Genomic DNA, 14945 nt, shown 5'->3' with positions numbered 1-14945 from the left:
ACATCACTGTGCTTTGGCAGGGCTGTTTTGGGGCAGGCAGCAAATTCCCCCGAGCCTGTGGGGAGTGGGAGCTGCTAAACAACGGGGTGAGGTGTGGAGCAAGATCCTAAAGCTGCTGCTGAAGCCAGAGCCCCTGGCTAGGGAAGAGGGGCTGGCTGGGGAGCTCGGCTCCTTTCCCTGCTCTCCCTCCCTGCAGAGCTCTGCTCTGAGCCCGAGCCTGTCCAAATGACATCTGCAGGCATCAGGTCATCACTCCTTGTTCTGGCTGTGATATCACATTGCCAGGGAGAAGGGGAAAAGTCCTGGCCCAGGGCTTTGACAGCCTTTCAGCAGCTTCTTTCATCCCCCAGCCAAGCCGCTCTGTCCTACAGCACCTCTGCCTGTTCCTCCTGACACCAGAAAACCTGAACCCTGCTCCTCCTGCCTCCCCACCCCCAGATCCACAGATTGCTGTTTCCCTTTCATGCTGTTTACAGAACTGGAACAGGGATGAATAGTAGGAAGGAGTGAATGAACTGCAGGCTGGCTCACAGCTCCTAGCAGAGCAATCACACCCCAGTGCTGAGGATCCCACAAATCCCATCCAAATACTGAACCATAGACCTCAAACATTCGGCTGAATTTCACTCTAATGCCCATGGACTGTTGCTGTGTAGCTGGTTGCATCTACATCTTATTTTTCCTTGTGAGAATTTGCTTCAAAGCCTCAGATGTCTCTTATTTCACTCATATTATTCAGAATAAAGTAGCTTCCTGGGCAGGAGTTTACTGCTGGCCATGGGGAGCAGGTAGAGCGTTGGTCAAAGGCCTGGGTTCAGCAATGGGTGAAAATGCTGGGAAATTAGATTTTGGGCTCGTGTGGGGGTGTGGTGATGGCTAGAGGCTGTTCCTCTTGTTGGCCCTTTAGGAGTTGAGCAGTGCAGTACAGTTCAGGGCTGGGTAGGTTGCATTTAGCAGGATAAGAAAGTGATGCTGGAAGCAGCTTTTTGCCACCCTGTTTACAAATCCTATTATCCTGGAGCTGGAAGGAACTGGCAGCAGGAAATCATTCCTTCACTGGCAGCCTGCAGCCTCCTCCAGCAAACACCCAGCCCCAAAGCCTCTCCCCACAGCTGCTGCCAGGGCACCACCAGCACTTCTCCCTGCACAGCTGCTGCTCCTCGCCATCTCCCCTTCCTGCTTCTCTGATCTCTATGCAAATCCTCACACCAACAGCAGCCAGCAAAACCCAGCCAAGCCTGGCAGGTATCTTTTGATTTGGGTAGTGTTTAATGTGGGGGCCTTTTTAAAATCATTTTGCCTTAACAGAAACAGAGCCCTTCCGTCTCCAGCAATTCTCGTATCTGAAAGACAGCCGTGAATGGGGCTTGCCTTTTGGTTTTTTAATGGGAAAGAGGGAAAGAAAAAAGAGAAAAAGAGGAGAAAGAGGAAGGGAAATGGAAGGAAAAGCAAAAGAGAAAACCGGCTGGAAAACTTTCCCAAAGTCTTCTCTGCAGCCAGGACTCTGCCCCACGGACTCTCTATCACGAATTGTGTTTAAATAAGAGCTGTTGGTGATCAGTGAGCCCAATCCCGACTGTTTGTGCCACTGTAGGAGCAAGTGCTGGGACATCCCCAGGGCTCTCCCGGCCGAATCCCCCTCGTTGTGTGCCCGGGTGTTTCCAGCGGGCTCTCCCCGGCAGCTCCAGCACTTGCCGGGGTTCCACGGCCCGTGTGGCTGCCGGAGCTCCGTGGCCCGCTCTCGGTGCCCCGGCTCTCCTCGGCTCTCGGTTCTCGGTGCTCTCGGCGCTGCCGCCGCCGCTCCCTCCTCCCGCTGTCCCTCCCTCCTTTCCCCTCCTCTCTCTCCCTTCGCAGCCCGATTGTGCAATCGCGAGCGGGGCCGGCGGCACCGCCCGGAGCCCGGCACCGGGGGGAGGAAGGGAGGAAGGGAGGGAGGGAGGGAAGGAGGGAAGGACGGAGGGAGGCGGCAGCGCCCGCCCGCCCGCCCGCCGTGGCCGCCCCGCCGCGCCGGGGATGCGGCAGCCGCCGGGCACCGCCGGGCCCCGGAGCCCGTGGGATGCGCCCGCCGTCGCCTGGCTGGTGAGTAGCCCTTGGCTTTGTGTGCCCCCCCCGCCCCCGCCCCGAACCTGCTGCTTTTCCCCCGCACCAGATTTCCCGTCTCTTTTCCTCTCCCTTCTCTTCTCCCCCCACCCCGCCGGTGATGGATGGTCGGGAGGATGAGGATGTTGCCACGGGCAGAAATGGGTTGCAGATGAGGCGGACTTGGGGGGTTCTGCGCTGCAATCCTTGAACTATTTCCACCGCCGCTTTAGCTGAAATAGAATAAAAGCCTGGGAGCCGCGCTGTGTCGGTCGCACATCTGTGGTACAGAGTCCTTCCCTCCTTCCCATCCCTGCCGGGGTTTGGAACAAAAGTGCCGAGGGAAGAACGGGAACGCTCAGTATCGATTAACCACACCGCCAGCGGACGCGGGGTGGTTCAACGATCATAAAAGAAAGAAGTTTTCCCGATGGCAAGGCAGTAAACTTTTGTTCCTTGAAAAGTTCATCCCGGGGATTAATTTACATCCTTGTTTCATGGAAATAATTTAAGCACTTACTGTAAAGTTTATATCCAACATATCCCTACCTGTTTTTTGAACCCCGACGTAGCATTTCAGTTTGTCTCAGGATCTGCAGCGATTTTTATTTGTTCTATAAAATAGTCTCTGCATTTTAAGATCAGTGAGGATTTCTCTTTTTCTCTGGTAGGTGTTTTGGGAACAGAACATGCTTTAGCTCACTTTCAGGCTGCATTAAAGTTGCATTCATTGCTGGACAATCCCTTACTGCTTACTAACATTTCTCTTACGAGAGCACCAGCAAGTTCTGCTCCACTCCACAATCTAACTTTTACATATAGGATTAACCCTATCAAATTAAAAATTCAGCCTGTATGAAGTGTTTGTGGATTTAGGACACCGTAGCTTTTCCGTGCGGGTTTTTTGGGAAAAATCTGCACCCTGCTGAAACAAGTGGGAAAGATCCTAGCAATATGGAGAGACCCATATTTTCCCTTGTATTTTTAGCCAAAGAACTCAGTGCCCTCTTTGCAATGTCCAACCAGCCAAAAATCAGCTGCACACACCGGGCACTTCTGCCTTTTGAAGGCAGTCTCCCATCTCATAAAATGCTGCTCGCCTCAAATTTGCAAACCGCAGGATGGGAAATGGAATTTGCCTTCAGTATAAAAATCCCAAGTGTTTGCAAACAGCCCTGAGAAGAATCCGGGCTCTTGGCGTGACCTCTCAGCACTGAATTCCAGCTTGGGGAGTTTGTGGTCTCACAAAAAGGGCAAACGAGTAAAAGCCTTCCCGAGTGCCCGCTCCTGTTTCTGGAGCAAGGAAACCAGTGGAGCTGGAGGGAATTTTGGGTGCTCTGGAGGTGCAGGATGGGCCCTGAGCCAAAGTGCTTTTCGAGGAGCCTTGAAGACCTGCCCGTGCTGGAGGAACTTTGCTTGCAGCGTGTGTTGGCATTGCCGGGGGCGGATTGAGCTGGTGCAGCCATGGGAAACCTGCCCGAGGAGCAGAGGAAACTCCTGGGCACTGATTCCTGCCCAAACTCCATGCTGTTCCCATTAAAGCTGTAGCAGTTCCTCTGCCAGATCCCATATCCGACCACGGGGCACGCAGAGCCAGGTTCTGGCTCCGTCCTTGGGCCTTGCTCCTGCTCTTTTTGTTTCGAAGTCTGCTGGAAAAAAAACACCCTCGCCCCGGCTCTGCGTCCCCTGTGACAAAGCAAGGAGCAGAGAACGGGGGTCCAGCACGGCTGAGGGCAGAGAAACTTCACAGCCGCTCAAATCAGACTCTTCAAAACCCGAGCAGCTGATAAAATTGTCATTGTGGGGGAGTTCCTGAGCGGGAGTGAGGGGTGGTCTGTCCTCTGTGAGCCCCGGCAGGGCTGTGCTTGCTGTTCCCAAACCTTTGTTTCTTGTGCGGTGCTTTAGGGAGGGAGGGCTGTGGGGGCCAGGGCTTTCCTGGACATAAATTAGCACTGAGGGTGGGAATGGAGCAGCCCAGCACCCATCCCAGCAGTTGTGGAGCTGGGCTGGGCTGCTGCCCCCGTTCCAGCCAAGATCGCAGCCCCGTGGAGCTGAGCTCTGGAAATGGTGTCAGGATGGAGCCAGCGCTCGGGTCACTCTCACATGTGGTTTAAGCCTCTTTCTTCTCTCACACAGAGCTCAAGCAACCTGTCCGGGGGGGAAGGGAGTGCTCTTCGGGTCACACTGTGATTTCTTTGTGGGCCCAATCCTGCAGTTTAGGAGAAACTGTCTAAATGTCAAATGTGAGGTCAGCCCTGGTAGTGACAGAAAATACCAGCTGGGCCATGAGCTGTTACATTACCTCCCAGCCCCTCTGGCCTTGCACTTCCATGTGTTTTTGTGCTTTGGTCAGTGCCATGGGTAAATAACACAGACATTTGGTTTATGCCATCAGAACTGAGGAGGCTGGTGTGCTGTAAAGCAGAGACTAAAAGAGGGCAAAACCACATCAGGTCACTGAATTTCTGCTGCTGTGACCAAGATATGGCCTGAACAGGAATAAAGGGAGAGGGAGGGAGGATCTTGAAAGACCCACGGCTCCATCCACAAGCTCTTTTCTCCTTTCCTCTTTCCCCTTCTTGCTCCAGCAGCTGGGAACCTGATCCTGCAGGCGCAACCCTGCTGCGTTGGGTTTTTATGCAAGTTTGGTAATGAATGACCGAGCCAGGCGAAAGCCAGCGTGGTTGGCATCCGAGACAGCTCCCCTCGCTGCCTGCAGGAATTAAAAAAATCATCATCCTGGTGGCCACTCTGCACTGGAACTGGTTTTATCTGGTTCCAGTTAGACTTGTTTTGAGTAAGACGAGCGGTGCCAGATTCTGATCTCATTTGCACCAGTGGAGTCATTTGGAGGAGCCGGTCCCAGTTTACCTCACAGTGAGTGAGAGCAGAACGGGGCCTGCTGGGAGAAGCTGTCCCGGGGCAGAGCCCGGTGCCTGCCTGCGGATCCCACCCGGGCAAAGGCAGCGCCTCCCGGAGCCCTTCCCGCAGGCTCCAGGGGTTTTAGTGCCCTGAGAGCTGTGATCCAACAGGGAGCAGAGGCTGTGGATTCAGGGAATGGGAGTGACCGAGCTCCAGCAAGAGCCAGGTGCTCTGGGAGGTGCCCTGGGCGAGGGGTGATGGTCAGGCTCCCGTAGTGGTGCTGTGCTGGAGGAGGAGAATTCCCTTCCCAGCTGGGTGGGAAACTGCTGCTCACAGGGGCCAGGGACAGCGTTGGAGAAAGCAGCAAAATCCCTCTTATCCATGGGATTTCCAAAGGAGTTGTTGGACACCTACCACTCTCCTGCACATCCAATGCCCTGGGTCCCAGGCTGGCTGTCCTGGCTCTGTGGCCGTGTGGGAATCACCAGCTCCAGGGAGAAGCAGGAGGCAGCCGGGCCCCGCTCAGGTCCAGGCACGCGAGCGAGGCCCCGGGCAGGAACGCTGCTCCCAGCTGTGCTCACATCAGCTGCACCGGCCCCGACCCGGCCCTGGGACTGCTCCAGACACAGCTTCAGACCAGTCCTGCCCCGTGCAGGGCTTGGCCAGAGCCTGCAGCACCCCCTGTGCCCCGTGAGCTGGGGCTCCCCAGGCTGCTCCCCAGAACTGCTGCTGCTGCAGCCTGGTCCCAGATTGTATTCAGCTCCCCACAAAGTTGATCTGGTCCCAGATTGTATTCAGCTCCCCACAAAGTTGATCTGGTCCCAGATTGTATTCAGCTCCCCACAAAGCTGATCTGGTCCTAGGCTTCTTTTCCAGCTCCCCACAAAGCTGATCCTTGCTCCCATCCCACTTGTCCTGCTGCTTTTGGGGGCTGCAGAGCCCCACGTTCTTCAAAAAAAGGAGGAGTGGAGGTGTTGGTCCAGGATATGTTCCTGAGCCTTAGACTGATGCATTTTCCTGGCCGCGATTGTTCTTAATGCTGAAGAAATTGAGCAATTGAAATAAATTACCAGAAACTGTTTATGTGACTCTTGCCTCTTCTGCAGGCCATTAGTGTGTTCCTTTTCCAGCAGAGCTCCTTCAGGACCCCATCCTAAGCCTAAATCCAGAGGTAGCTTTGCAATGACTTTTGTAGGTAAAGCAGCTTGGATTTTTTTTTTTATCCAACTGCAAAAAATGAATCTCCCAAGTGCTCAGTGCATGGTCGAGAAGCCAGATTAAAACTCTCAATGTACCATCATCTTTTGGCATTCTGGCCAATGTGGGGGGGGCAGAGGGCTTTAAAAATGCTGTACTGCTTTTCTTTATTTCTGCTTTATTTCTGTGACTTGCCCAACCATGCCTGAGTGGAAATTAATATGTTACAGAAAGGGAAGCTCCAACATCTGCTTCTGAAAGGAGCAGACACAGCCAGGTCCACAGTGAGAAAAGACACAGCTTTTGCTCCACTATCAAAAAGTTCTTAGGATGGATTCTTGTGGTTGTTAAATATCAAATGTCTTCCTGTGGTAGTTCCTTGTTTATTTTTTTGTAATTTCTCCCCAGATTTTGCAGCTCAGCGAAGCAAGACTGGAGCTCTGAGCTCGGGAGAGATTTCTGTGCTCATTTAAGCACTTTTGTGTCCTGCTGTCCTGAAGAATTACCTCCAGACATTCTCAGTGCAGAGTTCTCTTCCCTCTCCCCTCCCCATATCGTACCTCAGTCAGATTCCTTAGGGCTGTTACAGTCACTACAGTAAGGGTCCCCAAAACTGTAAAGTTTTAGCTAAATGCAAATTTCAAAAAGGAGGAAGTATCTAATAAGAACAGGTTTAAATAACATCTGTTGTTTTGATAGATGTTTTTCAATACACTGTGACTTTTCAATTTTTTGCAGTTGAGATTTAAGCTTTTCCTCTTAATAATGCTGGCTTATAAATTGTTTTGTTCCATGTAAGTAAATATTATTTGAGTTGAGTTTCCTACGAGCCAATCCCCAGTGGTGTTGAGAAGTTACAGACCTAATCCCGTGCCTGAGGAGAGCCGTGCCCTGGATCTTGCTGGGATGTTTCTTCCCAGTTGCCACCTCGCAGACACTTTACTGTGGCTTTGCATCCTTTTAGGTGCCTAAATAAGAATTTTCCTTTCAGCATTTCCTGGCCACCTGCACAGCCAGGAGTGATCCCACACCTTGCAGAGCTCCCTGCCGTGTCCTGGGGTGACTCCCCCACCTGTCCCTACCTGGCTCCCACCTACCCTGTGCCTTCCCCCAGCACCTTCCAGCAGGAATGTGGGGCAGGGGCTGCTGGCAGCCAGGCCCCCCCTCCTGCCTGGGCGGCTGCTCCTGTCCAAGGGAGCTGGTGCTGCAAACACCTCCCTGTGCTTTCCACGCTCCCTGCACCCATCAGCTCACTCAGAGCTCCCCTGGCCCTGCTCTTGCAGCCAGGGAAACTGAGGCACGGAGCATCTTTGGGCCCTCCTGTGTTCCGTGTGGCAGCTCTTGTCACAAGTAACCAGTGGCACACAAAGTGCTGTGACTCCTGTCTGCCACCAGCCTGCTCAGAGCCCGGCTGGGCGGGGAGCTGGCTCCACCAGGAAGGACAGCCTTGTGTCCAGGGGGGCAGGACAGGAGGGGATCCCAGCTCTGAGCCAGACCAAGAGCCAAAACCTTCACCTTGCCCATCTCTGCTGAGATCTCTGTCACAAAAGGGATCCCCGAGTCACACATGGGGTGGGCGCTGTGTCTGTGCTGTGCTCACAGGCTGGGAGCCTTGGCCAGGTGATGTTTGTAAAGCTTGGGGGGCTCTTGTCTCTCAGAGGCTGCAGTGCCTCGCATGTGGCCCTGAGCACAATCTACCTGTGTGTGTGGTTCTCTGTATTTGGCAGAATTGCAAGATCCTGGATAAGAAAAATACCTCTAAACACATTAAACAACTCGTGAAACGTTCCCCTTGTCCACCTGCAAGCTTGTCTTGTGTTATGGTGTAAACTTCCCACTGGAAAAAGAGGGTAAAACTGATTAGATCTGTTTTATTTTCCTCCAGAAGTGTTTGGTTTCCAAATGTCTGGGAACAGCTGTGGGCTGGATGGTGGGAACGTGGCCTCCGAGGTAATTCCAGTGATTGTCCTGCGGCCGATGTAACGATGGAGATTTCCCCAGCTGCCTCCAGGCGCTGCTGTTCCCTGCTGGAGGGACTGCGGAGAGTGCTGGGATGGGGTTCGGAAGGAGGTGACACAAAACATCTGAGGTGGCACTAGATGATCTCCACACCGGGAATCTGAGCTGTCAGCAGAACTCCCAGGGGTGCTGGGGTGGTACCCCGAGACCCAGCCGCCCTTCAGGGCTGGAAAAGGGCTCGGGAGCCGCTCACCACGAGGCTGAGAAGTTGTTTGTGTCAGAGCTGGGATGTGCCAGGTTCTGGCTGAGTCATTTTTGTCCCCAGCGCTGCTGCAGGGATGGCGAGGGAGCTGCCGTGGGCTCCCTGCAGAGGAGCAGGGGGAGACTCTCACGGGCCGGTGGCTCTGCCGGAACTGAGCTGAACTTTCTGCTTGAAGAGCTTTGACTAGAGAGGAAAAAAATGTGCCTCGGTGGGGGGAAGAGAAAGAAGCCCCTGTGTGCCGGGAAGTGGCTGCTCCCGCCGGGTCACACTTGTTCCTCTGGGCTGCAACGTGTAATTTAGCTTGTCACGGAGGAATGTGCTCAATGCCTTCATTTAATCGCGAGTTTGCAAACCTGCTCGGGTGCCTCGTCTTCCTTTTTCCCTTCCCTTCCCAGCCGGGGGGGAGAAGGAACACGGTGCTTTTGTCTGCATCCCTGTGGCTGCTGTCAGATGAATGGTGCTGGTGGCAGCTCTGTTCGCATGGCTGCTTTGAGCTGTGGACACGCTGCTCCCAGCCCCGGCTCCCTCCCAAACTCAGCTGCATCCCATGTTTTCTTAGGCACTGGCATAAACCTCGTAACTTACTCGAAAAGTAGCCCTGCGGGTTCCAGGACATTCCTGGGAGAAGGAAAACACCGTGTGCTGTGGATGTGGTGTGCTCAAGGGGCAGGACAGGGGGGGATAGCAGTGCTGAGGAATGGGGGATGTTTGGAATTTCTCCAGCTCCAGACGGGTGCTCGGTTCCTCTGCTGGGGGTGCCCAATTCCCCTGCTGGGGGTCCCCAATTCCCCTGCTGGGGGTCCCCAATTCCCCTGCTGGAGAATCCCCCAATCCCCCACTCTTCCACCACTCCTCGCAAAGGGGACTGGCAGCGCTTGGGGCCCTGGTTACAAACACAGCCCTGCTCAGCACAGGACAAGGCTTGAGCACATGTTTAAGTGCTTTTCTGAATCCAGGCCAGTGCTTTAGCAGAGCACAGCTTCACTCATCTTCCTCACGGGAGCCCAGATGCTGGGACAGGATCCCTCGTGCCTCTGGCACTGGGTCTGCAGGGACACCTCCGTGGAACACCTCCCTCCAGGAGCACAGATCCCAGGAAACAGGACTTGTCAGCACAGACAGGAATATTTGCCTCTTTGCAGCTGGGTAGAGATGCACAGAAACCTGGAAAAACCTCACCTTTTTTAGGAAAGAAGGAAATTGCTCTGTAATAAGGCATGTGGAAGTGAACTTGTGTGCTGACTCCAGAGGAATTTGGGCTGATCCCCGGGGGGTTGTGATTGCTCTTTGGGTCACATCCCAGCTCTGATCTCGGACTTGCCTTTGGGAGCAGGATTCCTCAGCACAGAGCTGCTGGCATTTGAGGAATGAGTGATGCTTGTTTGGGAAAGCAAGCCAAGTGCGTGTGAGTCTGTGTGTGCAACTTAGCCACGTTCTTCCTTCAGAAATTGCAGAATTCCCCACTGAAATGGAAAAAAAACCCCCTCAGGCACGAGAGTCCTCTTCAGGACAGATGTATTTAAACCCACGAGTCTCATTAGTGGCAGTGCAAGCTCAGGAGTTAAAACCCTCTGCTTATCTGCAGCCAACACCTGCAAAGTCTCCTTGGTGCAGGTATTCCCACGAGGGACCCATGGATTCACACCCCACAAGTGCTGGGAGGATTACAAAGCCAGGGCTTTGCAGGTGTTGCTGCATTCTCTTACTGTGGTTCTTCTATCACCAGAAAACGAGGAAATTTAGGAGAGACACCACAAGATTCCCCCAGAGATCCCGTGAATGAGGATGCTCTTTTCTGTGTGCTGTAGGATGGAAGAGAGGGAAGAATCTTTCTCATCTGTCTCTTGATTCAGATGCAGGAGGCTGAGCTCAGTGGAGGGATAACAGGGCAAAATCCCATAACGATCTTAAAATCCCTGAGTGCTTAGGAGGGCATCTCAATCATTGAGATAATTCTGATGGTCCTGCAGCCCAGGGGGTGTGCATGAGGACTCTGGAGGATCAGGACGTTTTTCTTCTCCTTCCCAGCAAGTGTTAGAGGGCTGGGCCCAGGAACCATGAGAATCAACAGGAGTCTTTCCAGTGTGGGCTGTGGATCATCGTCTGGATAAATAAATAGAAGGGAGTAACAAATAACATGGTTCTAACAAATATCCTTGGAAGTATAAATGCCTTTTGCCATGACTCCATCCAAACCCCACACAGGAAAAAATTTCCCTGTTTCTGTGCTGCTTTTCCATCTGCCTTTCCCCTGCGACTTGGGAGTGTTAATTCAGGCACCTTGGCTGGAAAGCAGAGCAAGGAAACCTCGTGGGGATTTCTCTGGGGGTGAGGAGTGACCTCCAAGCCAAGCCTTAGTTTGCCCTTGTGACAAACCCCCCTTGTCTGCAGCCCCAGCTCCCATCCTCGGCATAACCCTTTGCAGAATTCGAGTGGCTCTGTACAAATAAACGTTGTATTGTTCTTTCCTGCGGGATTCCAGCCTCTGGGCTGAGGTTTCCACGTGTCCCTGCGTGCTGCTGCCTTGCAGCGACACCTGCTGCGCACTCCCTGGAGGAGAGGGGTCCCCAGCAAGGCCAGCTTTGGCTTTCAAGGTGGGAAAGTGGGAAAGCTTGTTCCTTCCTCAAATAAAAACATTTCTCTGGTGTGGGACTTCTCTAGCCTGGCTCGACTCGTGGCAGTGAGACTTTTGGTTTGCAAACTTCTCCCAGCCCAGCTTTGGGTGGTGGGAAATGAGGAAAAGCCTGCTGTTATCCCAGGCACAGAGCTCAGGAGAGGTAACACGGGTATCTGACTGGCCCAGAGTGTGTTTGGAAGAGGAAAGAGGCAGAGTAGCACATCCCATTCCATGGGCAGTGTTCTGGGAGCTGCCCTGGCTTGGCAGTGGCTCTGGAGGGGGATTTGGGGATGGACCTGTGCTTGGAACGACCACAGGGTAGGAGAAATGGGCTGCTTTGGCAGTTTTCTTTGCTGCTGATGGTTTTGTCTCCGTGTGCAGGTGTAGGATTTTGGCAGAGCTGGCCATGATGTTATGGTTTGTGGTGGGGGCCTTGTTCCCAGCGCTGCTCCTGGCTGCTCCTCCGCCCATCAACAAGCTCGCCCTCTTCCCGGACAAGAGCGCCTGGTGCGAGGCCAAGAACATCACCCAGATCGTGGGGCACAGCGGCTGCGAGTCCAAATCCATCCAGAACAGGTACAGACCCACCCTCAGCCCAGGGTAGAGGCAGCTGGTGGCACTGGAGGGGCTCTGGGGGCTGTCACTGCCTCTGTCCCAGGGGAAGGTAAAATCTCTGCCTTTGCTGGGAAGAGCAGCCCCTCCCCTGAGCCCCCACCCCTCCTGCTGTCTTTGCAGGGCCTGTCTGGGACAGTGCTTCAGCTACAGCGTCCCCAACACCTTCCCCCAGTCCACAGAGTCCCTGGTTCACTGCGACTCCTGCATGCCAGCCCAGTCCATGTGGGAAATTGTGAGTATCCTGCTCTGCTCCATGGGGCCTCAGCTCTGCTCTGACACCACTTCAGGGCCAGTCCTTCTCCTTCTCTGGGCTTTTCCCACTCAGAGTTTCCTTCCAGGGTGTGTCTCAGGTGGCTGTACTGTGTCTTGAGAAGCCTGGGTGGAAGGAGCTGCTGGAAGCTCTGCTGAATGATCTGCTATCTCTCCATGTGCAGAACCATCCCCTGTCATTCCCTGCAGTATTTATCCCTGTGCTTATCCACATGCCTGCTCTCACCCTTTCTCCCTTTGTCACCTGCTCCCCCTTGGGACATTTGGCTGTGTTTGATGTGCAGAAGTTCCTCCCACAGCCAGTCATCCTCAGACCTCACAGTTCCATGTCACCTCTGATCCTGGCAGAGCCACAAACCAAGAGAAGCCCAAGGAACTGACTCTGCTCTCTGCCTCACTTTCAGCTCACATTTGATGAGAGGGTTTAGTCCAAACTACCTGGGATGCTCAGCATCACCTCTTGTGGGTGGCCTTTGCTGTCTCACTGATATTCCAGTGCCAGCAGTGCCTGGGAGCTGTGTCCTGCTGGGCTTGGTGCTGAAAGGAGGTGGGAGTGAAGTGGGTTCAGTCTCTTCTGCCATGTCTCAGGTGAAAGGAGCAGAGGAAATGGCCTCAGGTTGCAACAAGGGAGGTTTAGATTAGATATAAGAAAAAAAAAATCACTGAAAGGGTGGTCAGGCTTTGGGAAAAGCTCCCCAAGGAGGTGGTGGAGTCCCTGTCCCTTGGAGGTGTCCAAGGAATGACTGGACACGGCACTCAGTGCTCTGGGTGAGGTGACAGGTGGGGATGGGTCATAGGTTGGATTTGATGGGTTTGGAGGTCTGTTCCAATCTTAATGATTCAGTGATTCCATGGCGTAGAGGTGACTCTGGAGGTGCTGGGTTGATGGTTTGACTTGATGAGCTTGAAGGTCTCTTCCAGCCTTGATGAGTCTGTGATTTTCCCTGAGTGTCTGAAAGTTCCCAGAGAACTCCCACCTTGCAGACTGACCAGGGGTTTGTTTCTATGGATGGAAACCCATCACACCTGGCCTAAACCACCCCAAATCTGCAGGGTCTGGGGCAGGCCAGACCTCCCACCACGGGAGCCTGAGCTCACTGTGTGGTCACTGCGCTGCAAAGAGAGAGAAAGGACAGCACCACACACGGGAAAAAAGGGAAAAAAGGCCAATTTATTGTACAGACAGCCCGGATTTAAAGTGTGTTAATGCAGCCAGGACAGGACAGGAGCTCATTGGACAATTGGGAAAAACATCCTTGGGACAGCACCTCAGGATGTGTCCCACGAGAAAGACACCAGGGGTTAATGTTGGTGATGAATTCCACTCTGTTTGTCACCATGTTCTCACCCTGGGAGACTCCTCCCTAACTGAAGCTGCTGTCAGCTTGTCAGCCTGGGAATGGAGCTGAGAGTCAGGAGAAATCCAGGCCTGAAAAGAATTTCCAAGCTGTAATTCCCTAGCTCTCTGAACGTGTGTGTCCACATCACTGTGTCCTTGTCCTGCTGCCCAGGTGACACTGGACTGCCCGGGCAACGAGGAGATCCCCAGGGTGGACAAGCTGGTGGAGAAGATCCTGCACTGCAGCTGCCAGGCGTGTGGGAAGGAGCCGAGCCCCGAGGGAGCGCTGTTCAACGTGTACCTGAACGCCGAGGAGAGCATGGCCCCCGAGGGGCCCGCGGCCCTGCAGCACCCCCAGCACCCGGAGCTGGAGGAGCCGCCGGCCTCCAGCCACCACCAGCACGAGGAGGAGGGCGAGGAGTGACCCGGCCCCTGTGGACTGTCCCGGCAGGGCTGTGCGGGGGCCAGGGCCGGGCTTTGGGGAGGGAGGGGGGTGCCGGAGTCTTCCCTGTCAAATCGCTGCCCCCGACATCCCGGGAGGCTCCGAGGTCAGGCAGGGCTGAGGCTGGAGCTGCGGGCTGAGACACCAGGGCTCGGCCTTTCCTGATGCAAAACTACTTGCACATAATGATAATAATATATTGAGAGGAGTGGCACGAGGGGCTGTGGCTCTGGTCGGGCTCCTGGGGCTCTTTGCAGGCTCCCAGCCCTGGGGGGAGCCCTCTGAGTCCTGCTGAGCTTTCCTCATGCCCAGTGTGGAGGAAGAAGGGGAGCAGCCTCTCCACAGTCCCACAAGGGATCCACATCTCTCCTGGGCTGGTGGGATCAGCAGCAGCCCTTCTGCCTCCTCTGTCCCTGCCTGCCCACAGGGGCTCAGCGTGGAGCCCCTTGGTGCCCCATGCTCCTGGCACCCACTGGGTCTCAGTCCAACCCCAACCCTTTCTATCAGGTGGCTCTTGGGGAGGGTTTTGCCCCAGGATGCCCCTCTGGGGCTGTATGTGAGGGGATTGGGGGCCTTGGTGGTGACAACCCTCACCTTGCTTGTCCCCAGGGCCACCACGTTCCACGTTGCTCCCTGGGGATGAGGGATTTGGGTCATGAGTGCTGGGGCTTCACCTTTTGGGGTTGCAGGGGAAGGGGATTGGGGAGTTCAGGGGAGGTTCCACCCCTGTCCCCCCTCTCCCTGCTGCACTTCCATGGTGGTGGAGGGAGAAGGGGCTGAGGGCTGGAACGTCCCTGGGCAGGGAGTGCTGGGGCAGGGCTGGGGCTCGGGGTGGGCACGGCCTCTGCTGCCCCTCTCTCTCTGTTGTATAAAGCTGATTCCTTGGAGTTGTCCTGACAAGAGCTTCCAGAGCTTGTAATCGATGCCTCCCCCTCCTTTTGACAAGTTTTGGGTTTTTTTTTTTCTTAAATAAATTAGTTCTGACTTCCACTGCTCAGTGCTCTGATGCATGTCTGGTTTTTGGCAGTGCTGACACCAGGGCAGGCAACGGTGCCCGAGGGTCCAGGACAGGCAGAGCCGTGGTTCCTGCAGTTTCTGCTGCATCCCGGTTGGGAAAAGGAGGAGACAGAGCTGCTGGAAGGAAAACCGAGCCCAAATTCTGAGCATATGGGCTGCATGTGGCCCTGGGAGCCTGCAGGGCAGCTGGGGCTGGGCGCGGTGGGTCCCACTTGTGTGGGATCCTGTGGGATCTCTGGGATCACGGCACCTTCCCCAGCGCTGTTGCCACTAGGTGACAGTCTTG

General features: G+C 54.6%; 1 protein-coding gene across 3 annotated transcripts; it reads left to right on the top strand.

Annotated features, from left to right (window-relative positions):
• Nucleotides 1-1142: 1142 nt before the first annotated feature.
• On the top strand, nucleotides 1143-14639 carry NBL1 (NBL1, DAN family BMP antagonist). 3 transcript variants are annotated; one of them, XM_088178693.1, is made up of 5 exons: nucleotides 1972-2079; nucleotides 8024-8088; nucleotides 11358-11552; nucleotides 11712-11823; nucleotides 13373-14639. In XM_088178693.1, the coding sequence occupies exons 1-5, from the start codon at nucleotides 2014-2016 to the stop codon at nucleotides 13622-13624; spliced, it is 690 nt and encodes a 229-aa protein (XP_088034819.1). In that variant the 5' UTR covers nucleotides 1972-2013; the 3' UTR covers nucleotides 13625-14639. The 3 variants fall into 3 exon arrangements, with proteins under 3 accessions (XP_088034820.1, XP_014737175.1, XP_088034819.1); XM_088178694.1 differs by lacking the exons at nucleotides 1972-2079; nucleotides 8024-8088 and adding an exon at nucleotides 1143-1245; XM_014881689.2 differs by lacking the exon at nucleotides 8024-8088 and having other exon boundaries at nucleotides 1958-2079.
• The last annotated feature ends 306 nt before the right edge of the window (nucleotides 14640-14945 follow it).

Source organism: Sturnus vulgaris, chromosome 25 (genome assembly GCF_052056855.1).
Source record: "Sturnus vulgaris isolate bStuVul1 chromosome 25, bStuVul1.hap1, whole genome shotgun sequence".
In the NCBI taxonomy this organism is placed as follows: domain Eukaryota; kingdom Metazoa; phylum Chordata; class Aves; order Passeriformes; family Sturnidae; genus Sturnus; species Sturnus vulgaris.
This window is presented reverse-complemented; position numbering and strand designations above follow the sequence as displayed.